Here is a 25,598-nt window from a genome sequence, read left to right as displayed (position 1 = left end):
TTTAGAGAATTTTACTCTAAACATTTTACTCTAAACTTTTACTCTTTACATGTACAATTTACCATTGCCAACGTCGCCTCTGCCGGCCATGGAGGAATACATTAAGACATCTCAATTACCATCTCTACCCCCGGAAATTAGTGAGGAACTTGACTCCCCTAGCTCCCTTCTGGAATTACAAAAAGCACTAGGGTCCATGAAGCCAGGGAAAGCACCGGGCCCTGATGGGTATACGGTACAATACTACAAAACACTACTTCCAATCGTAGGCCCACAGATGATTCAACTATTCAATGCAATCAATTCTGGCTCCATTTTCGCCAGAGACACTCTGAGAGCCCACATCTCTGTAATAAATAAAGAAAGGAAGGACCCTACTGCATGCGGTAGTTACAGACCCAGCTATACACAAAGATTCTAGCTACCCGGCTGGCTCAGCAGCTGCAAAAACTCATCCATCTAGACCAGGTGGGATTTATTCCCACGCGGGAAGCAAGACACAGTATTTCTAAATTGCTGACTCATAGCCCAGTCAACAGATACCCCGTGTGTCTTCCTGAACACTGACGCGGAAAAGGCATTTGACTGGGTGAACTGGTCATTTATGTTTTTCGTCCTCAGACCCCATGTGTCTTCCTGAACACTGACGCGGAAAAGGCATTTGACTGGGTGAACTGGTCATTTATGTTTTTCGTCCTCAGACATATTGGACTGGGAGAGGTGATGCTGAGTAGCATAGCTGGAATATACTCTAACCCGACCACACAGGTTAAAGCAAATGGTGTACTGTCAGAACCCTTCCCAATTAGAAACGGAACGAGACAAGGTTGCCCATTATCTCCCCTGCTGCTCGCCCTATTCCTAGAACCTTTTCTCTCCACAATCAGATTGAACCCCGACATACAGGGGTTAAAAGTAGGTAAAACACAACACAAGGTCTCGGCTTATGCCAAGGACCTACTTTTACTCACTTACAAATCCCGCAATATCACTGCCAAACCTACTCAAACAATTCGATATTTATGGCACTTTATCTAACCTGAAGATAAAGTTTACAAAATCGGAATCGATGGGTATAGCTATGTCACCACAAACCCTCCCATCGATGTACTTAAATTTTTGGTTTAAGTGGACATTAACCGCACTAAAATTACCTAGGCATGAACATTCCGGCCGACCTCTCCTGAGTGTACGACCTAAACTGCCCATCCCTAAAAAAACCAAGGTGCTACTAGACAAGTGGCATACAAACCTCCATTCTTGTTTTGGTAGGTGTAACTTACTAAAAATGTGCATACTACCAAAATATTTCTACTTATTCCAGGCCCTACCAGTTAAAATACTTCAGACAAGTATAGTCATTGTTTACATGCTTTGTCTGGGCCCACAAAAAAACACGCATCCCATGCACACATTTGACACTGCCAAAACATTATGGAGGCCTAGCACTGCCAGACATCAGGAGATATTACTTAGCATTTAGGCAGAGTCATTGACTGACATCGTCATAGTGAACTGAAATTATGGGCGCAAATAGAACAAGAACAATCTACCATCCCATTGAAGAACGCACTTTGGTGCTGGGACTCTATACCACCTGACCTAAAAACACACCCTATAATAGGGAACAACCTGACACAATGCTCACAAGCCACCATACAAACACAGCAAATGACCAAGACATCACCCTTGACCCCAATTTTAGGGAACCCCAAGTTTCCGCCAGACATGTCATCCACACATTTTCATACTTTACGTGAATCCAGGAACATCACTGCATCCAAGTTTGTGACAGGCGATAGACGGCCTACCATTGAGGAATTAACAGATCGCACGGACCCCTACCAGCTCACATTCTGGACTGCAGCACAGATACATCACTTTCTACAAACTTTGAAAGACCCGCAGGCATATGCAAGACATCTCACCACATTTGAGGACTACTGCTTAGGACTAGAACCGCTATCTCAAGTCCTCTCCAAAACGTACACGCTACTCAATACCCCCCCTGAGCAACCAGCGTTATCTAGTGTACTGAAATGGGAAACAGATCTACACCGCACTTTTACTGCACCACAAATACAAAACATGATAAACTTATCCCTCAAATCCTCACTATGCACCAAGATACAGGAAACCAACTATAAGGTTTTAACGAGATGGTACATGACACCCAGCAGACTTCACACTATTTTCCCCGACATACCGGAGCAGTGCTGGAAGTGTGGTACCGACAGAGGAACGATTCTACATATATTTTGCACGTGTCCTAAACTGACATCCCTTTGGACAACAGTCCACACCATATCCCAAAAATTCACTGACTTTGTGATTCCAGACGACCCAGCATTTTTTCTACTACATGTCTCTACCATGTTAGTTAAGACTTACAAAAAATCCATACTGCGACATTTAGTAAATGCAGCCGAGTCTTGCATTCCCTTACTCTGGAAACAGCAAAATCCACCAACCACAGCTTTATGGCTAAAAAAAGTAGAGGACATAAACAAGATGGAGGATTTGATAATGACTGCATCAGACAGACATGAGACATATCAGAGAACCTGGACCCTTTGGAATTTATTCAAATACTCAGAAGAAGGTAAATCTCTCTTTAGAACATGATCACTGAAGGGTAATAAGAAGTAACGCTACCTTACACGTATAACTTGAGATGCGGTCACATCCCACACAGATTACCACCCCTCAACCCCCCTCCTGGTTTTCTTTCTTTACTAGCTCTACCTGCCTAAACTTTTCTTTTCTTCCTTGTTGGGCCCACATCCCAACTATCTAGTATGAGTTACGGGAGAAAAAAAGAAATGGTTTCCCTGATACATGAAGGGAGACGGAGCGCTGTCCCCATACCACTGTAATTTTACTACATTAAGACAGGGAGAAATATCGATAACAAACACCCCAGACTGTAGAAGTGTAAGATAATATGCATACCTGTTTACTGTTTTCCCATAATTAGAAGGCTGCGTCTTTCTTATACGAATAAGATATTGTTACCATTTTCTCTGTCTTCTTGTATATGGACCTATTTTGTTTTGTGTTTGTTTTGTTTTTGTTCCTAAAAACCAATAAAAAGATATTTGCAAAAAAAAAACAAACAAAAAAAAAACAATATTAGCCAAAAAAAAGTACAAAGATGTCCGCCGTTCCAATCACAAAGATGCGGTGGGGATGACGTCAGTGCATAGGGCCCTCCCAACATGTTTCATGTGCATGTACGTTCTCAAGGGAATAAGCGGTCCCTTTGTATTCTAATACACGTTTACTTTTACTGCTCTACATGATATCTCTGCTCTCAGAAAAAGAGTGCATGGAAAGTTTTGATACACTGTATTTTCATAAATGCTGATTTTTTTTCCGGCTGCTCCCTCTCAATTACATATGACATTTTTATTATTCCTTGCCTATTAGACTATAAGCTTGAAAAAAGAGTTCCCTTATACTATTAGATTTCTTTTATGTTGGGTTTGTGAATAGTCTCAAGACTGTACAGTAAACATTATGGAATATAATGGTGTAATAAACTATTATAATAATAATCATAGTCATAAAATATGATGTTACATGTTTTAACTTTTTTAAAATATTTTCTCTTCAGCACAGCATCTACAAGCATTAACGCCATGGCTGCAGTAACAGTTGAGGATCTCATTAAGCCATATAATGCAGACATTTCAATGAAAAAACTAATATACATTTCAAAGGGACTTTGTAAGTATCATTTCTTTTCCTACTCTGCTCCTATTTATTTATATTATTAAAGTGGTTGTAAACCTACAGTTTTTCTCCATCCAAAGGATAAGGCATGCCCCCTGCAATTAAATTTCAGAGAAAAACTGGGGAACTAAATTAATAAATACCTTTCTTTAAAGCGGAACTAAAGTCCAGCAGGCAGTCTCTTTATTGCAGAAGAAATATGTCTTTTCTGAAATAAAAGAAAAAGACCTACCTGCCTGCCTGCTCCCAGTCTTCTTCGGGAATGTACATCCAGTTGCTCAGGTGTAGCTCAGTTTAAATTCTGGCACAGTGCTGTGTGCTGGGATGACTGCATTCCTGCGCAGGATTTACGTCATCCTGACCAATTATAATGCTCCTAAATGTACGTCCTGATGAGGTACAATTTGAAGATTAAGCTGCGGGGGATTTCTAAGCCCCGGACCGGTGAGGTGGCGACCTGATGTCTCCTAGCTCCGCGCTCCAGGTCAGCGGGACTGGGGGGGTGAGGAGGCAGTCCTGTTCAAGTTCACCATACAGGTTTTTCTGTAAAGGTGAACTTACCCTTTCGCATGCACCATGTCACCACCCGATTCTCCCCCTCCCTGTGACAGTAGACAGGGGACCGTCTCCCTGCTTTCGGCTGTCACAATTTGAAAACAATGTGGCCATGCGGGGCTTCACTCACACGGCCGTGTCATTCATTCACAGAGTTCTGTGAATGAATGAGCTACAACTACCATCAGCCATTTTGACTGATGACTTGTAGGGTGCTGGTGACCGCTCTCTTAGTTTATTGAACTTCCTGGACATCAGTAACTGCCTGTCCGTATCGGAGGTATGGGCAGACAGTGTAACTGACAAACTGCAAGTGCCTGATATTGCACCCGTGATCTGCTGATCCTTGGTTAAATTCTTTACAGCAGGGATATGCAATTAGCGGACCTCCAGCAGTTGCAGAACTACAGTCCCATGAGCCATAGCAAGACTGTGACAGCCACAAGCATGACACCCAGAGGCAGAAGCAATGATGGGACTTGTAGTTTTGCAACAGCTGGAGGTCCGCTAATTGCATATCCCTGCTTTACAGGTTCCCAAGAAAAGAAATAATAAATGCACATTATTTTTACCTGCAAAAAATGTGCATTTATTCTTTTTTAGATGTGAACTCAGCCTTTAATGATAAAATGTGTAGCATTTTTTGAAAAATGAGAGGATTTTGTCACATCAGGAATGTATTAATATGGACGAATAAGAGTATAATTATTGAAAGGTCCATATTAACTGTTCACTGTTATCCATTAAACTTTAAGAAAATGCAAAAGATTTTTTTAGTTACAGATAGAGTGGGGGAAGGTTAGACAGTCTGCCAATTGTGGTCTGTGCCCCACTGGGGGAGGTTTACCCCTCTATTTGTCCTGGTGAAACAAAACAAACAATGTCAGCGCTCAATGGGTAACATTAGGTGGACATACCACTGGCAGAAAACATAAATAGCAAGCAATGGGTTAATAAAGATATTCCTTTTTGGTGGTATTGATGAACCAAGGCAAGTTTAATTAATATTATTAATATTAATATTCATCATAACATTAAAACCAATAATCCTCATACATGTAATGTATGAAAAAAGACATGGATAAGATTAAATGAGTCTACGATGTCACTGGAGCAATGAGGAGCCAACGGTGTGCAATGGTGGAAAAGTGCAGCTTGGGGGGCGCCAATAATCCCTCTGCACTGGTGAGTCCTCACCCGAACGGTGGACCCATTTGCCAGCATGGTCTGGCTGGTGTGCTGTGGGAAGAATACGGTGGCGGCCGCAGTGGTCAGGCAACCGAACCGCTCTCCACAAGGCAGCTCGCTATGCAGACTGGCATGCAGATGGATGTGGAGGGGAAAGCCGTGGTCTGCCAGCACTGGTGAGTAAGGATGAGCTCTGGCGTGTTCGCACACTCAACGTGCCAAACCCACCAGGAAGTCGGCACGGCGCTGCGCTAATCACAGGCAGTGAGACATTTCCCAATCTCTGCAGCCGCACATCAGGAAAATATCTCACTGCCTGTGATTAGCGCAGTGCCGACTTCCTGGCGGGCTCTGCACGTGGAGTGTGCGAACACGCCGGAGCTCATCCTTACTGGTGAGCCACTCTCCCTACATGGATTCACAGCAAGCAGATCGATGTAACAGGGATGTGAGGTGAGGCAGGAAAGCCACTGCAGTCTCGAGCCAGAAGCCAGGGAAAGCCCAGGGAAAGTGATGTCCAGTTCATGAACGAATCGTTCTTTTGAATCGATTCTTTTCAGTGAACTGGATGAATCGATTCATCTGACTGAATGGATCCGTTTGATACAGTTCACTATGCACGCAATACTAACATACCAGAGCAGGCTTGGTAATATGTTCCTAGAGTGAGAGCTCAGCCCCTACCTGCAAGTGCAACCAATCAGCTGGCTCACAGCACACTGACACTCAGAACTGTTTTAAGTTTGTATCCAGTTCTTGAGTCAGGAGTACCCAGTACACCGAGTTAAAGAATCATACGAGTTACTGAGTCAAAGAATCATATGAGTTGTTAGAAGACAGTACACTGAAAGAATCGTGAGTCCCCACCAGTAGAACAATACACTAAATCAATGATCAGGTAGCAGCAGTGATAAGGTGGTACAGACAGCCTGAGGCCCTTTCACACTCGTGCGACTTGTCCTGCGACTTGGGACTGCAAAGTCGCAGGACAATCAACCTCATGATTTCCAACGAGTTCAATTCATATCTGTGCGACTTCAAAGTAGTCCCTGTACTACTTTTGTCTGACTTTGATGCGACTTGAGGCAGAGACCTCAAGATTACACAGACATTGCTTCAAGTCGCGGCAAAAATCATGGCAAAATCACGTGACTTTCAAGTCACACAAGTGTGAAAGGAGCCTTAACGATTGGATTTTACTACCATGAGTACTTCGCCCATGGTAGTAAAATCTGATCATTATTCCTGCGCATGTGCTGTAAAGACTACGGACAAATCTGATGGCTAGCAATGTTAACTGTGAAGTTGGCCCATCAGAATGCAGTTCACATGCACAAAAACCCCATTATCATTTAGGCTCCGTTTCCACTTGTGCAACTTGTCCTGTGACTTGTGACTTCAAAGTTGCATGACAAGTCATACCCGATGATTTCCAATGAGTACCGTTCATATCTGTGCGACTTCAAGTCACATCGACTTCAAACTAGTCCCTGCACTACTTTGGTCCCACTTTGATGCAACTTGAGGTCCATAGACCTCCAGAATACACAGGCATTGCTTTAAGTCGCATCAAAATTGCGGCAGAATCGTGCAACTTTCAGGCTGCATTAGCCTGAAAGTCGCACGATTCTGCAGCAAATTTTTTGCCCCGATTTTGCGGCGACTTGAAGCAAGTCGCTGCAAAATATTCTTAAACAAAACCTGTACAACTCTGTGTGTGATTTGAGGCTAGGATGGAGGTTCACCTTACAGCAGGACAATGACCCCAAACACACTGCTAAAGCAACACTTGAGTGGTTTAAGGGGAGACATGTAAATTTGTTGGAATGGCCTAGTCAAAGCCCAGACCTCAATACAATAGAAAATCTGTGGTCAGACTTAAAGATTGCTGTTCACAAGCACAAACCATCCAACTTGAAGGAGCTGGAGCAGTTTTGCAAGGAGGAATTGGCAAAAATCCCAGTGGTAAGCTGTGGCAAGCTCATAGATACTTATCCAAAGGACATGGAGCTGTGATACCCGCAAAAGATGGCTCTACAAATCATTGACTTTAGGGGGGTGAATAGTTATGCACATTGACTTTTTCTGTTATTTTGTCCTATTTGTTGTTTGCTTCACAATAAAAAAAAAACATCTTCAAAGTTGTGAGCATGTTCTGTAAATTAAATGATGCAAATCTTCAAACAATCCATGTTAATTCCAGGTTGTGAGCCAACAAAAAAAGAAAAATGCCAAGGGGGGCGAATACTTTTGCAAGACACTGTAGCTAATCTACGGCTAGTACAGGTATCTAACACTTCAAAGTGTGTCTATTGCTGCGTACACACAAGCGGACTTTTCGATGGACTAGGTCCGACAGTCTTTCCGACGGACTTTGCAGCGTAGGTCCACCGGACTTTAAAACGAACGGACTTGGACACACACGATCACACCAAAGTCCGACGGATTCATACGTGATGACGTACGACCGGACTGAAATAGGGAAGTTGATAGCCAGTAGCCAATAGCTGCCCTAGCGTCAGTTTTAGTCCGTCGGACTAGCATACAGACAAGCGGATTTTTCGACCGGACTCAAGTCCGTTGGAAAGATTTGAAACATGTTTTATTTCTAGGTCCGTCGGACTTTTGGGAAAAAAAAGTCTGCTGGAGCCCACACACGATCGAATTGTCTGACGGAGTCCGGTCCGCCGGACCAAGTCTGCCGGAAAGTCCGCTCGTGTGTATGCAGCATAATGCCCCGTACACACGGTCGGACTTTGTTCGGACATTCCGACAACAAAATCCTAGGATTTTTTCCGACGGATGTTGGCTCAAACTTGTCTTGCATACACACGGTCACACAAAGTTGTCGGAAAATCCGATCGTTCTAAATGCGGTGACGTAAAACACGTACGTCGGGACTATAAACGGGGCAGTGGCCAATAGCTTTCATCTCTTTATTTATTCTGAGCATGCGTGGCACTTTGTCCGTCGGATTTGTGTACACACGATCGGAATTTCCGACAACGGATTTTGTTGTCGGAAAATTTTATCTCCTGCTCTCCAACTTTGTGTGTCGGAAAATCCGATGGAAAATGTGTGATGGAGCCCACACACGGTCGGAATTTCCGACAACACGCTCCGATCGGACATTTTCCATCGGAAAATCTGACCATGTGTACGGGGCATTATACTTAATCCCCTTCCACATGCCGCGGTTTCTCTCTCTGGAACAAAGTTCCCTACAGGAATACTAGCCGTTGGGAGAAACCACAGTGTGCAATGAGTGAGCAGATATTCAATACACTCAGAAGTGTCTGATGGTATCAGCTACATGGAGTTTTAAGACACAGGACACCAGGAAGGTAAGTATTTACCGTCTTCTTTTACAGAATCCCCCCCCCCATACTGGCAGGGCTACTTTAACAGATTTAGATGTATTTACATAACTCTCTTGGCAGAAATTAACACCTTTACAAAGTTAATTCTCAAGTGGTGAATTTAACTGCACTGTGCTTAGGCGTACCTTTATCATATTTGAATTCCTCAATCACAGATATCGGTCCATTGTTGTTTTCTTGTAACTCGTGCCAAGATTGTCCTTTTTTGTTTACTGTGCAATGATAATAAGCGCTCTGATTTTTTGGCCTCCTCATTCCTTTGTCCATAAAAAGATTGGGTTAGAAAGGTTATATTGCTGGAAAGACATATACTCATTCTACTGCAATGCTGTTTCTTCTGTATGTATGTCTGAGATAAATTCTTTACATTTTTTTACATTAATTTGTATTTTAAATTCCTAAATGGTCTCACTTGTGCTGTGCTTGTGTGTTCAATCGTATATGGAATGTGCTGTCATACTACTCTGTTCTTTCTGGTTGTCCTTTCAGTTGACTTGGGCAAAACACCCTGATTCAAAACCCTACATTGCTTGTTTTAATTCCTTAAAGAACTCCCTAAGTTATTTTTTGTCACATTTTAAATCACCATCATAATTTTCCTTAAACAGTGAATCTGTGACCAAATGTTGGAATTCAAGTATTAACATATTCCTCACAAACAAACAGGAAAACAAACTGTATAAAAAAAAAAAAAAACTTTAATGACATCTGCAGGCATTGTGGAGCAATTTACAGTTCAAGCAGAAGTACTCAAGTACATTCTCTCAGTAGTTCAGCTCAGCCTGCTGCCCCCTCCCAGGAGTGGCAACAGTAGCCTTGTAGCCTTTTCATCTCTATTATAAAAACTAAGCAGGAGCTCTGGGATGGGGAAACGGGGAGCTAAGCTGCTAAGAGAAAACAAGTGACTTTTGAGCTTCTGCCATAGGCTTTGGGAATTATTGCTCAATAGTGGCTTCAGCTACAAAAGTCAAAGTTGGCTTGTATTAAAGCTCATTTATTGCTAGTTTAAAATATGTAAAGATTTAATAGTCCACAGACTGGGCATGGTTCACTATAAGTATCAGCATCATATTCCAACTACATATTTTCAGAAGCTTTCTGGGAAGCCTCTGGGCTCAAAGATTCAACTCAATTTGAACTACCCCATGTGTGCATGAATCGATGATGAACACACAGCCTGCCTGTGTGAAATAATGTAAACTGGTGGATTAAATGCAACATGTGAACTCTCAAAAAAAAATCAAAATATAGGGCAGTTTGTAAAAACTTACAATGCATTAGGACACAAGATCCTTTTTGGAGGACTGCATGTAGGAATGCTTAAGACGTCATTGGCAATTGCATTAAGATCTTTTTCCATCATGAAGCAGCATCTCAACTGAGTTGAGGTTTGGACTGGGCCATTTTAGAATAAGCATTTTCTGTTGTTAAAGAATAAGTAAGATGTGCTCTGGGAGCATTAAACTGTTTAATAGATGACATTGTACCCTTAAAAATCATTGTACTTATCTCTGCGGGACTAGGTTATATACTGAGTTTATATGAGCATGGTAATAAACAGAAATAGAATACTGGACCAAACTAACTCTTAAATTAATTATCTTCATGTGTCTTTCAGATCTGCATTCCAAATGAAATTAGTATTTATAGGAACAAGTATAACTAACTTACTTGTCTTGTGTGCACAATAATTAATTTACTGGTTCTGTGACTCCGTTATGTAGAATCTGCCACATGCAGGAGGATCAGATTAAACATATTACAAAAAAAATTAACCACAACAATAGGCTTTCGCTGTGAGAACAAGCTGTAGAGCATATCTATGTTGTAGTACTGCACAGATAGAAGCAATGTTTGCACTGTCATTGAGGGCTTGTAGTAATTGCTATAGTTCACCATACTGTATAAAGTATTTTTTTTAAAGTAATATGTATTATTTTTATAAAAAAAAGATTAAGTTGCTCAAAGCAGACCTGTGAAAATTACTCTCATGCCGTGTACACACGGGCAGACTTTTTGACCGGACTGGTCCAACGGGACGAATCCGTCAGACAATCCGACCGTGTGTGGGCCTTATCGGACCTGCAGTGGACTTTTTCGGGCGAAAATCAGACGGACTTTAGATTTGAAACATGTTTCAAATCTTTCCGACGGACTCGAGTCCGGTTGAAAAATCCGCTCCTCTGTATGCTAGTCCGACGGACGAAAAACCGACGCTAGGGCAGCTATTGGCTACTAGCTATCAACTTCCTTATTTTATTCTGGTCAAACGTCATCACGTACGAATCTGTCGGACTTTGGTGTGATCGTGTGTAGGCAAGTCCGTTCGTTCGAAAGTCCGTCGGAAAGACCGTCGGACCTTTGATGCCGAAAAGTCCACCCGTGTGTACACGGCATTACCTGCTTTAATTTCCTCCTGCCCCAGGCCCATCAGAAATGGCAGATTTTTTTTTTTTTTTGGGAGCAGGTACCCTTTTTGTAGTACCTGCTACCACTTGCTCACTTCCTCGCCTAAGCGAATTCATTGCCATCTCTGCCTACCAATCCCCTCTGCTCACAGCCTGCTGGGATCAGGTTATACATCCAGGACCAATCTTACTGTAGGCTGCGTCTGTGCCAGCTGTGAAGTATCAGTAAGTCACAGTTGGCAACCAAGTCCAAGATAGTGACATAGAAGGAGCAGAAGCCCTGGGGAGAATCAGCTGCAGACAAGATAGAATTAGAAATTGCCATTTATTCCCTGTGGACTGCCAGCCTTCATTCCTGTCAGCAGACTCTTAGATTGGTGTTATTTCTCCAATGTGGTCAAATACAGATTGCCCCCACTATAAGCACTTACAAATACCATTTGTTGGTTGATATAGTATATGACTGTACTGTTTGATGTTCTGTGAGTCTTGGCTGCTGGTTCATACCCCTAGCTTATCCTTTGACTCCTGCTGTTCTGTTGCACTTGTCTATTGAACTGGTACTTTAGGTTAGTTGTCCGTTAAATCTTATGCCATTGCCAGAGCGGCAAACCACCTAATAGCATTGTTACATAGCAAAATCAAAACCTTCTCGTGGAGTTCCTGAGTAAATGCTGGGTACTTTTTCAATTCCACACCATAGGTGCCCACACCTACTATTGCTGACACTATCACAGTTCACTGTTTGTAGGTGTGGCATTTATGGGCAGAGGTGTACGTATACAATCCATTATACTGTATTGTATTAGCAATGCATAAATATAATACATAAGTTAATGAATGTGTTGGTTATGAATAATGTGTTGATTGTGACCTAAGGAGTATGACAGAAAAGTATGTGTTCCATACCCGTTCTCTTTTTTTTCAGCTCTCATTTATGGATGTGCATGCATTACAGTAGCAGCCTTGTCATCACTGCTTAGTGGTGGCGTTTTACAGGTACTAGGCTAGTGACCAGTCAATAAGAAATATAATGTTTCTCTAACTATGTATTCTCTAACTATCATCTCTCTGTTCTCTTGCACAGGGCTCCTTTACAATAATGGGAGTAATCAATGGCCCACTCCTTGGCGTTTTTATCTTAGGAATATTTACCAGTTCATGTAACACTGTGGTATGTATGTCCTTAGCAGCATCAACAATATTTTGCCTTTAGGTTGTATCCAAAGCCTTTTTTTATTTACTGCCAATGAAATTGTGAGAATCCCTGTCTGTTTTCTTATTTGCTGCCTGTGTCCCACTGTAGAGAGATTTACCTTGATTTCACTGTTACAGAGACACAATGGGAGGTGAGAGTGATGCAAATTTTCGGCAGATAGGACTGTTATCAGTCAAGAAAGTGCTGGACACATGGCTGAGCCCTTCTTGTTTTACTGGAAAACAACAGAAACACATAAATAGGAAGTTACATCATAACACTGTGGTTTCACTGGAGAGAACAATAAATGATAGAACCATTAAACATAATATTACCACCAAGTGGCAGAACTACTACTAATCACAGTAAAATATATACGAAAATGGTTGTTGAGCCTGTGTTTGTATAAACAACATGCTAAGGAAATACCTCCAAAAAAAAAAAAGGAAATCCCCTCTAAAACAGAGACAGTGGTTACCAGGACAAATATGACAAAATTATCCCAGCAATTAACTCCTCAGACAACAATAAAAACCTGACAGGTATTCTAACCCATTTTGACTAAAGATACAATTTCAAGTAAATGTAAACTCAATTGCTAAAATCTGATTTAAGCTGTAAGACATTAATGCAATTTCAAAAGATATTTTCAGTCTCTTTAAAGCGTTAGCATTTAATAAAATAATGCCTGATGATCCTGGCATGAAGATGCTTGTTCAGGCACTTATTACCTTTTATAGGATGACAAAAAACTGTCTTTGTCTGCCAATTGTTCTACTCTACTGTGAACCTGTCTCGTGCACTTATAGTAGGCTGCACAGGCATGTTTAGCTGTTGTCACTATCGGGAAACCTGAGATCAGTAATAACCTGCAACTTTTGTTGGAGTGCATGCAAACAGGAATTGGTTGTAAAAGAGACTGCAAAAGAGAGCACACTGAAGAGCAAAAATTAATGATTGTAACAATGTAATACTGACACATAATCACACACACATAGGTTGGACTTGACGAACTTGTGTCTTTTTTCAACCTCACCTACTATGTAACACTGTTAAAAAAAAAAAAAAACACCTCAAGAACAAACATAGCATTTTTTTATGATATGCAATAAATGTCCTCTAATTAAGTTTTACATCTACCTTAAAGTTTACCTTTTTTTCTCTAAATTACAGCTTCCCTATATACCAATATACCATCAATATACCCCCTGTTGCATAAAAGAAAAATCTTTCTCTATATTCTAGGACAGACTTTACCTCCAGGTTACTCTATAGAAAACTCCTCCATTACTCCCTGGTATTGGTCCCGGTATTTGGGATTTGAAAACTTTTACACTGCTCGTTTCAAAAGCGTGGTTAAAATGCATATGTGTGTAGCGCTGGTAGATTTGCAATGTACCGCAGATTAGGTAAATTTAGTAAATTGTGTGTTAGGAAGGTTAAAAGTTTGCCACTGTTCCAGCTTGACTGATGTTGTGTGTGCTTCTGTGCTGACCGGTGGGTGTCGCTGTTACCATTAGTCAGTGTTGGAAGGGCAACGTGTCAAAGTGTATAGATGCTCCTCTGTCTCGGAGGCAAGCTCGGTGGAGGTGGTCCTCCGCGTTGCATTCTGGGAGAGGGTATTTATGGGACAGATGCCATGTTCTAGGGTTCGTTTTGCAGCCACCTGCTGGCCCTCCTGGCCGACAGGTATGCGTTAAGGAGCTACCTCGTGGTCCTCCGATCGGGAGCAGGGGTGGGTCCAGAGGCTTGTCTGGGGCCTACCACCGCGGCCGAGGAATGGTCCTGAGCTGTCGGTCCTGTGTGATGAAGCCGAACAGGCGAGGAGATCCCAGGGGAGGACCCATCTTGGAGAGATCACGCAGCGTGCTGGTCTATAGAGGGGCCTGGTGACTCGGCTGGAGGATGTATCCAAAAGAAGTAACCATACAGCATAGTGTCGCCGGTTCGGCTTAAAGGTTCAGGCACTGTGACTGACTGTTCACTGCAGAAGATCTGATACATCCTGTGGCAGAGGATCATGCAGATTTACCCCCCCCCCAAATAAGTCTGTGGCAGAGACTTTCGATTCGTGCTGCGTACTGGCTGCTAGACCGGTGAGAGAGGCCTATCCAGACGAGCAAAGAGTGCGTCCCATGAGGGGAACGCATTCCACATGATTATCTGAATTCTATCGGGACATTTGTCGCTAAGATTTTGCAATAAGATATTTGAGTTTCTCCTGAGCGCTTCCTTTTCCGTCTCTTTCCTGCCACTTCCTAAAGTTTGACTGTTTAATAAAGCATTGAAAACGTACTCCAGTGTTGGTGCGTGTGTCGTCCAGCAGTAAACTCAATGGAACCCCTAGATCCGGTGCCGGTGAAACAGAGGGAAGCAAAGTGAAGGTAACTGACCCATTTAAACCAGCAGCTCCACAGTGAGTTAGTGCTGCATTTCCGGTGCTTTTTGCACCTGTAATAAAAGGATACGTGACTTCAAAACCACATCTAAAAACACACCCTGGGTGTGTTTTTGATGTGCTTTTCATTCATTTCAAAGGGGAGTTGCATTGTTGGTGCGTTTTTTTTTGCACCAAAGATGCACCAAAAATGCAGCATGCAGGATTTTTAAAAACGCAATGGATCAGTGTTAAGAGCTTCATAGTATTTAATAGTAATGCATTTTTCTTCCATTTTTTTTAATACAAAAACGGAAAAAAAAAACTGATCAGTGTGAAAGCAACCTTAGTAAACTAAGGAAGTACTTCAGCAGTTGACCTCATTAGTACACACACTGAACCTACTCTTCCTGTCCAGGAGATTGCTCCCATCCGTATCTGTACTCACATAGTTACAGTTAATCTGGTTGAAAAAAGTCCATCCAGTTCAACCAACATAGAAAAGAAAAACATACACACACACACAAAAACCCCCATATATACAATCCTATACCCACAGTTGATCCAGAGGAAGGCAAGAGAAAACCCCAACAAAGTATGATCCAATTTGCTCCAGCGGAGTAAAAAACTCCTTCCTGATCCACCGAGAGGCAATATGATTGTCACGTACCTGGTTGGAGGCCAAAATTCTGAGAGGGCTCTCCTTGCGGCTGAGTGCAGTACACCCCTGAGGTTGGGTACAGAGGGTGTAGTGCCCAGAGAAGCACAGGTTGCCAGATGGATTCAGGAGGGAAGAGCTGGTGACTACTTGAAGAATACTGGGCATGCAGGAAACACAGCTGGGCTCAAGTCTCTAAGAATCCTCAGTGATGCTTGGCAAGGTGTGTGCAAGGACAGTAGTGGAAGCCAGGCCAGGGGTCAAACACATTAGATCTGGTAAGAGGAAGAGGCAGTTTGCAGGAAGGAGACAAGCCAAAAGTCTGGTACAGGAAGGCAGGCAGGAACAGATAACTGTAACAAAGTCCGTGATACAAGCCGGGATCAGGTGCTGGAGAAGGCAACAAGTCGGTACAGCAAGCCAGGGTGTCAAACCAGGAAAGCAGATCAGACAGGTCAGGAACAAGCCGGGTCACAACAGGAAATCCAAAACAGTAATTGCACAGAGGCTCAGGAATACAGGAAGGCTGACGACAATCCAGCAATGAGATGGGTTTAGCAGCCGTCTTATATAGGCCAGCAAGTGGCCGCATCTGTCACACGAATCTGCGTGCACCCGTTCGCACCTTTTGTGTTAACGAGCACGGCAACGTGCCAGAGGCGACCATTACCAGTACTGGCACTATTGCCAGTTCTACTGTGGCCATTTCCCTGATAATGATATTCCCTGGATCAACTTTACCTATAAATATTAGTATCCTGTTATATTATGTGTAATTAGGAAAAAATCCAGGCCTTTTTTAAAACAATCTACTGAGATGGACAGGACCAGCTCTTGAGGGAGTCTATTCCACATTTTCACAGCTCTTACTGTGAAGAAACCTTTCTGTATTTGGAAATTAAATCTCTTTTCCTCCAGAAGTAAAGCATGCCCCCTTGTCCTTTGTGATAACACAAGGTGAAAAACTCACCAAGTTCACTAATTTGGACCACTTATGTATTTATACATGTTGATCATATCTCCCCTTAATCTCCTCTTCTCAAGAGCGAATAAATTCAGTTCAGGTAATCGTTCCTCATTGCATGCTATTAAGCTTATGATGTACCAGAACACCCAGATCCTTCTCCACCATTGACTCCCCCAGTTGTTCTCCCCATAGTATGTATGATGCATGCATATTTTTAGCCCCCAAGTGCACAACTTTACATTTTCCAACATTAAACCTCATTTGCCACACAGTTACCCAATTTAACAGTGCATTGAGGTTGGCTTGTAAGTTAGAGACCTCATGTAAAGACGTTATTCCACTGCATAGCTTGGTATCATCTGCAAAGATGGAAATCAATGTCAGTGAACATTGTTCCCACTGAAAACACAGCCAGTGTCTTCCTCTGCTAATTGATTGTTTTGTACCATATCTTCTTCTTGCATAGATTGGTAATTTGGCAGAGTGTGCAGGAGCTGAGCAATCACATAACGGCCTACGTGGAGCAGAGCTGTAGTATAGAAAATAGGAGAAGGGTGTGCCCGGAAGTCTGTAAAGCTCACCATAAACTATACAATCTGATTGTACAATCTCCTTTAGATCTACCATCAATGTAGTGCAAGGACCTGCTTGATTAAATACAGAGTGTTTGGATAGATTGGTGTACCCTCCTATAATATAGTTTTGTTAAATTTAAAGGTGATTGTACAGAAATTGTACAATCAGATTATATAGTGTATGGCTACCTTTATAGACCTGAAATGAACTAGCTGCACTTAATTGTTAATGGCACTCCAAACGAGGAAGCAAACGCGCATTTTGTTAAGTTGTTAAGTGAAACAATAGCAAAAATAGCAATGGTAAAATTTGTGCAAACCGCAAAGCAGCAAAATGCCCCATGAGCTACTTTGCTGCGTTTGTCGCACGTAGGGCAGTCCATTGAAAACAATGGCTTGCCTTCAGCATGTTGCGGGGAAAATGCACCAAAAAATGTCCACTTACACTACCCAAGGTGTGAATGGGGCCTGAAAGAGAAATTGGTGTGTTTACCCTTTCCTGCACTGGAGCTGAATTACAAGCATATTGACAGCTTAACCACTTCAGCCCTGGAAGGATGTGCCCCCTTAATAACCAGGCCATTTTTGCAATACAACACTGCATCGCTTTAACTGACAATTGCATTGTCGTGCAACGTTTGGGGCTATAAACAAAAAGAGAGTGACAATTGTGAAAAAAAAAAAAAAAAAATTCTTTTTTACTTTCTGCTAAAATACATATTAAAAAAAATATAAAAAAACAAATGTTTTCATCAGTTTAGGCCAATATGTATTCTTCTACATATTTTTGGTAAAAAAAAAACATTGCAATAGGTGTATATTGATTGGTTTGCGCAAAAGTTATCATGTCTACAAACTATGGGATAGATTTAGGGACTTTCATTTTTTTAATTTTTACTGGTAATGGCAGCGATCTGCGATTTTTAGCGGGACTGCGACATTGCGGTGGACAAATCTGACCCCCAATTACACTTTTTGGGGACCAGTGACAGTATTACATTGATCAGTGCTATAAAAATACACTGATCAATGTATAAATGACACTGGCAAGGAAGGGGTTTACCGGGGGGCGATCAAGGGGTTAAATGTGTTCCCTCAGCGTGTTCTAACTGTAGGGGGGATTGGCTGCCTAGGACATGGCAGAGATAGCTGTTCCCGATCATAATGCATTTTTTAAAATTTTGAACAGAGAAGTGCAGATTCAAAGCTGCCATGGACTGGGTACATGAGATATAAGCACATTGGGACAGCTTGGACAGAAAAGACATAACAAAATGCTTCTATGTATTCTGAAAAGTTAAATTCTGCCTGAAAAGGTGAACTTAGCCTTTAACCTGTTGTTGCCCGCCCACTGCCATATGACGGCAGAGCGGTGCGGCTCTCGTTCTGGGCTGACGTCATATGATGGTGGCCCATTCACACAGGGCATGCGGGCGTGCAGTCCTGCACTGTCGGCGTGTCCCAGAGACACAGCACGTCACGACAGGGGTGAACAGCCATTGGGCATGGCTGTTTACCACGTGATCGGCCGCAATTACGCCACGGTCGATCACAAATGGTATTCCTCTCCTAAGACCGCGCATGTGTGCGATCAGGAGCTCGCAGCGCAGTCATGTCGGTGGCAGCGTGTTCCCAGGAACACTGCTCGTCATCGACAAGGGTAAACAGCCAATGGCTGGTGGCTGTGTACCACGTGATCAGCTGTGATCCATTCACAGCCGATCACTAAATGTACATATAGACCGGTTACTAGCTGTTACCAGCTCTTCTCTCCTCACACACCGTTTCCAGTGTGAGGAGAGAAGAGCCAGGAGCAGTGAGTTACCGATCTGTGCAGTGTCAGTGTCTGCACCATCACCACACAAAAAAAGGGGACCTGCCACATTGCCCCCCCACACCCATTGCCAAGTGCACCTGTCACCCATCAGTGCCCATAAAGTGCACCTGTCATCGTCAGAGATTGCCTTCAGCAGTGCACCTGTCACCCATCTGTGACCATTGCCAGTGACCCATCCGTGACCCTCATCTGTCACCTATCAGTCCCATAAAGTGCACCAGTCACCATCAGAGACTGCCATCAGTGACTCACCAGTCACCTGTCGCCCGTTACCTGTCACCCATCAGTGACCCTCACCCATCACCTGCCACCCATCTGTCACCTGTCACACAACCCATCAATAATTGTCACCTGCCACCGGTCGCACAGCCCATCAGAAAAATGTCCAAAAGAGTATATATACCAGTGAGGAGGCGTTCCAGATCCTCTCCATGACTGATGAGAGCAACGGGGAGTTCTCAGATTCAAATGCCAATTCCGATTCTGAATCAAATTCAGCATTTGAACAGATCGATAGTAGGGGATCGGCAAATGAATCAGAGGAAGAATGGATCCCTCCTAAAAGGGCACGGCACTCTGGAAACCAGGCAGCCACTAGCAATATACCCCAGGATCAAATTCCCAGGCCCAGTACAGGCACTGCCACCAGTGATGGACCCCAAAACTAAAGGCTCACTACCAGCGCTGCCGCCAGCGAAAGACCACAAGAAATGCCAAGGCCAAGTACCAGTGCTGCCGCAGCATCACGCCCAGATGCCAGCACAGGAACTTCAAATCCCCCAACTACCAGCACTGGGGTGCCACATCCCCCAAGAGCAAGGGCAGCTACACGTCTTTCAGATGGTCTTGCCAATCCAACATGGCTGCCTTCTGACTCAGGATCAGCAAGAATTCCTCCTTCACCGCACAGCCAGGTGTGCAGGCCAATACCCAAAGTTTTACTGAAATCGATTGCTTTTATTTATTTTTGCCCGACACTTTGCTGCAATTCATCGTGGACCAGACCAATTTATATGCCCAGCAGCATATTGCCAACAATAATCATCATACGCCCGTCCGTTTGAGTGGAAGGATTTGACTCTGGAGGAGTTCTGAAGGAGTTCATATTGTTTATGGGCCTCACCATAAACGATGGGGTTGGTGGACCAACAGGCATGTCCAAAAAAATTAAGGACATGCCTGTTGGTCCACCAACCCCATCCACCACATGCCCATTTATTCTTTTGTAATGTCCAGGTCTCGATACGAGATGATTATGCCCTCCCAGTGCCCTCCCCACAATCATCCAAATTATGATAGGTTATAAAAGTTATTTAAAATTCGCCCACTCATTGATTTCTTTTCCCAACTATTTGCAGAACTCTATGTCCCCGATCAGTATATGTGTAGATAAGTCCCTGGTACCCTTTTCAGCCCGGCTAGGAATAAAGCAATACATTCCTAGCAAAAGGGCCAAATACGGAGTGAAATTTTATAAGCTACATTTGAAGTTCAGAGAAGACGAGGTCCCATTGAAAAGCCAACATGTGTACAAGATTACAGTCTCTACATGGGGGGTGGATTTCAACGACCAAATGCTTCAGCCCTATTTATTAATAAGGAAGTCCCCTTTCTGGTGCAAGAAAGTAGCAATCTATTTAATTCACTGGCCATTTATAATGCCTACATAATTCACACCTAATTCATGGAAAGCCCTGCCCACTTCCTAAAATTCATTGAAGAAGTTGTCATGTCCCTCATCTACCATCAAAGACCCCCCAGAAAACCTTTGCTCTGATGCTGTTAGCCGATTTCATGAGCGCCACATCCCAGACAACATTCCACCATATGACGCAGGCTGAAGACGCCAAAAAAGATATCAAGTATGCAACAAAAGAGGATTTCGAAGAGATACCAGCTACCATTGTCCCCAGTGTCCCTCCGAACCCAGCCTTTGCATTGGTGAATGCTTCCGACTATATCACACATCCCTAAAATATTAGCCCATATTCTTAACCATTTCCCCTTTTTCATCATCTGTGTTGACCATTTCCCATGCTTCCTCAAATAACCATGCCACATCCTTCCATGTGAACTGACCCTGGCCTCTTTTTTGACTATGCCTCTGCCAACCGTTTGGACTGTTTCCACATGAACTGACCCTGACCTGTTTTATCAACTACACTTCTGCCTACTACTTGGCCTGCTTCCATGTGAACTGACGCTGGTTTGTTTTATCAACTACGCTTCTGCCAAACGCTTAGACTGCTTCCACGTGAACTGACCCTGGCCTGTGTTATGGGCTATGCTTTTGCCTACCGCTTGGACTGATCTGTTGCCCTGCTACTGTAGTACACAGGGGTCTCACATGTGAGGGGCTCCAGAAATGTTTTTCCGGATGGAGAAAACAATTTTTTTGTTGTCTCCGGGTTTCGTAATTTCCAGATTAGGGTCTGGAGTCCAGAGGCTTCATAGAGATTTGGGTGTGTGAAGCCTCTACCCCTGTGCCCCTGTGCACAGGTCTTACCTGATTGCGGCCCTCAGCCTGCTGCTGACTTACTGCCATAATGCCTCTGCCTGCTACCTGGACTATGGAAATAATTAGCTGTAGCAAGAGGCAGTATGTTTATGAAGGGCTGGAGAGCAGTACAATAATGAGTGCAGGCATGTAACGGTGTACCAGGACCAATATTATGGCTGTGCTGGCTGTCTCTGCCTGGACAATTTCTATGGATAAATGCTTTGGCTGTGCTGACGATATCCTTGTGCTGACTGTGGACAATATTCCTGCCTGCTGCTTGGATAATTACTATTGTTGTTGCTAAGCACATCCCTGCCCGCTGCCTGGACCAATTCTCTCCTCTGTGGACACTACTAAAACCACAGGTAATACTTTTTTTTTACCCTTTCCTCAATAGAATTTATTTTAGAGTGTCATTTTTGGTATGTAAATGCTATGTGTTAGAAACATGAGGGGCCTTCAAAAATGATAGGTTGGCAGGAAATTAGATGTGTAATTTATGCTTGTAGAACACCTGAATGTGCTACTTCAATGGTGGACCTCTGTATGTGGTCAGGCTGTGTAAAAGTCTCACACATGTGGTATCGCCATACTCAGGAGGAGTAGCAGAATGTATTTTGGGGTGTAATTTTTGCTATGTTCATGCTATGTGTTGGAAATATCTTAAAAATGAACAACTTTGTGGGGAAAAAAATGCAGTTTCATTTTTTTTCCACATTTTCCAAAAACTTCTGGAAAAAAAATGAACCGTTCAAAAGACTTACTATGTCTCATAGATTATACGTTGGGGTGTCTGCTTTCCAAAATTGGTTCATTTTGTGGGCCATTGTTTCCATTGTCCTGGTGCTCAAGGGCCTTCAAAAGTGTGATAGGTTGTCATGAAATTATAGGTGTCATTTATGTCCCTAGAACACCTGACAGTGCTCCTTGCATGTTGGGCCTCTGTATGTGGCCAGGCTGTGAAAAAGTCTCACACATGTGGTATCGCCATACTCAGGAGTAGCAGAATGTGTTTTGGTGTGTAGTTGCAAGCATGCATATGCTGTGTGAGAGAAATAACCTGTTAATATGACAATTTTGTAAAAGAAAAAAAAACACAAATCTTCAGTTTGCAAAGAATTGTGGGAAAAAATTACAGCTTCAAAAAGCTCACCATGCGACTTACTAAATACCTTGGGATGTCTACATTCCAAAAAGGGGTAATTTTGGGGGTATTTGTACTTCCCTGGCTTGTTAGTGTCTCAAGAAATGAGATAGGCCTTCAGTACATCAGGTGTGATCAATTTTCAATGATTGGCACCATAGTTGTAAACTCTATATCTTTCACAAAGACCAAATAATATACACTAATTAGGGTTATTTTTACCGAACATATGTAGCCGTATACATTTTGGCCAAGAAAAATTACTAATTTGCAAAATTTTATGACAGAAACAAAGCAAAAAGGCATTTTTCACCAAATTTTCAGTCTTTTTATTTATAGCACAAAAAAATAATGTGTGAAAAGGGGACGCAAATTTCATTTAGGTACAGTGTTGCATGACTGAGTAATTGTCATTCAAAGTGTGAGAGCGCTGAAAGCTGAAAATTGGTCTGGGCAGGAAGGGGGTGAAAGTGCCCTGTAAGCAAGTGGTTAATGAAGGTATTCTGTGGTCTGCAAAGTGTTTGTTAGCTGCAGTTGGGCTATATCTTTGCTCACATAATGGTTAGAGTCTGTGTTTGCATTGGCATTAAAAGCTAATTTGATAGTAAGGGACATTTTAATGTGTCAACAATGGTAAGTGGAAATTCTAATCTTTAATTTTTCTGTTAATCCAACTGTGAACATATCTTTGCATAGCTGGAAAACCTTGCTACATCCATATAATTAAATTAAAATATATTTTATAGAGTTACACGTTTAAACTTATGGGGGGGGGGGTTAATTATGTGTATCAAATCTGTATTTTACAAATAAACAAACATTTATATAGGATGCACCCATGATACGATTTACTGAGAATGATGTGTTTTCCAAAGATCACAGCAAAGATGTTTTCCCTCAAAAGTTGTGTATATAGAATTCATATTGAGCTATTGAGCTCTGTAAACAATAAGCAGGATATCCAAAAAAATATATGAAAAGGAGTCTGGAGCTCCATCCGATGACTTGAAATTAGTATCCAGCATGGTTATATGCAATATTAAAAACCATAAAAATAACAATCCGGATTTGGATAGAATAGAAAAAGGTTAGAACAACAATGTCCTTTTCGTGAGAATTACACAATTTTTGATTTTCCCTCACTTTTATTCCTGCTGACCATGGTACCATGAATAATCAAGAGAGTGAATACCTTCATTGAGAACACAAACAGCAATACAAACCTGATTTAGATTACATTTAAATCCCAAAGCTGCAGAGCAATGAAGTCTGTGTAAGATATGTTACTACAAAATAATAATAATTCATTCACAATTCAGAACTGGCTAGCTAATACAAATTAAAAATATTTCCACCTCATTCTGAACCACACCAAATTAAGTGTAATTGCTTATTTGCAAATGAAAATAATAAACCTTTCAATAACATTTACATACAGTATATATTTACAGGCTATGAAAGTCTCAGATGCTTAGCACTGAGAGATGTACAGTAACCAAGATACATATCAAATGATGTATATTAGTTCAGTAATATCACATCATTCCTGTAAAAAAAAATATTGTTTACTTACCTTTTCGGTAATACAAGTTTTAAACTACTGTATTATTGATTCCCGGCAACTGTAAGTATGTTGTATTGACATAGGAGTCAGCAAGAGTAACTACAACATGTAGCAGGGGGAGCAGGTATTTGATGCACCCAGATATATCAGATATTTACAGCAACTAGAGAGCAGCAAGGTGGTGGAGTTTAACATATAGGCCACTAAAAATATAAGAATAGAGCATCTTGTTTTACAGGTTGCTCTTAGTTTTGTTTCGACACAGTGAATGGATCACTTTAAATATGTAAAGGTAAGAGACAAATTGCATACACACATAAAATGCTATTTTATGTTAGTTTCTTTGTGAATAGGTACAGACTTGGCAAAATTCATCTCTACAACAAAACATTATACCTGGAACATCCCGTATGAAGGAAAAGGCACATGAGTAGTCCTCTTTAGAAATGCAAGAAGGGGTTGATACCTTTATGACTTTATATAGGCAAGGGAACATTTTCTTAATGTCTCACTCTCAGGACCTATTCTACAAACACACAAGTTTAAATTTCAGTTTTAAACATCCATTTCACAGTTGGGATTTATTGTGAATGTGTACTTATTGTCTTTTTCCTATCCCTAGGGTGCATTCTCGGGGCTTGCTGTGGGATTTAGTTTATCTCTTTGGTTAGCAGTTGGTGGTACTCTCTACCCCCCATCGCCAGAGATGATGGGAGTTTTGCCCACCTATGCTGAACACTGTCCTCTTTACAACTCTAGTGATGGGATCATCTATGGCTGTCCTTCTCCAAGAAACATTACTATGGCTCTAGACAGGTAACAAATGCAATACACATGTCTGCATGTATTTGTGTTTCAGTGTTTATGAACTAGTGTTTCACCAAAGGGGGTGATCACGTCCTGCTCGCCCACCCTGCCAGAACCAGAGGTGTGACTATAATGGTGTTATCAGCATCGGGCACCAGTGTTTTGGGGAGTTTTATCTAGGACCCCTCTCAAAACAAACTTCATTGATGAACACCTTACTGGCTGACAATAAACCAGTTGCAAAATTCACTTGATAAAAGTTCTAGGGGTAGACAGCAAAAAAAGGAGTGTGGAGGCTACACAGGAAGACATGTTTGCACAGCCATAGCAAGCATGGTAAATACAGTCTTTACCAAAGCCATGTATGGGAGCAAATGGAAATCCACCAAAACAAAGATCCAAGTATGTGAATCAAGCAAAGCATGAACTATAAAATTACGTTGTAAGTGTATATGTACAATAATACACATTTCTTGAGGTTGGTATTTGCATAGCAGTAGATACATCCACACATATGGCCTGCTAATAGTCTGCTTAAAGCTGATAACTGGGCATACAACCTTTGCCAAGTGCCAATTTATGTGAAAGAAGGCCTGAAAGCAATCCATCCAAAGAAAATTCTTTAATTCAATCCCTGAAACTGTTCTCATGCAGCCTCCTGTTATGGAAACCAATCAACTCTGCAGCTGGACAATGTATTTCTTT

At 42.2% G+C, this 25,598-nt stretch overlaps 1 protein-coding gene across 1 annotated transcript in view; it reads left to right on the top strand.

Annotated features, from left to right (window-relative positions):
* The window catches only part of SLC5A5 (solute carrier family 5 member 5), a 111,321-nt gene that overhangs the window by 60,268 nt on the left and 25,455 nt on the right, over positions 1-25,598 (top strand). Inside the window, exons 10-13 of the mRNA XM_073593246.1 lie at positions 3,617-3,729; positions 12,195-12,265; positions 12,354-12,440; positions 24,709-24,902. Coding sequence (XP_073449347.1) covers positions 3,617-3,729; positions 12,195-12,265; positions 12,354-12,440; positions 24,709-24,902 — 465 coding nt within the window. The remainder of the gene's footprint in view (positions 1-3,616; positions 3,730-12,194; positions 12,266-12,353; positions 12,441-24,708; positions 24,903-25,598) is intronic.

Source organism: Aquarana catesbeiana, linkage group LG01 (genome assembly GCF_042186555.1).
Source record: "Aquarana catesbeiana isolate 2022-GZ linkage group LG01, ASM4218655v1, whole genome shotgun sequence".
NCBI classification, from domain to species: Eukaryota; Metazoa; Chordata; class Amphibia; order Anura; family Ranidae; genus Aquarana; species Aquarana catesbeiana.
The sequence above is the reverse complement of the archived record's forward strand: the minus strand, read 5'-3'. Positions and strand labels throughout refer to the sequence as shown.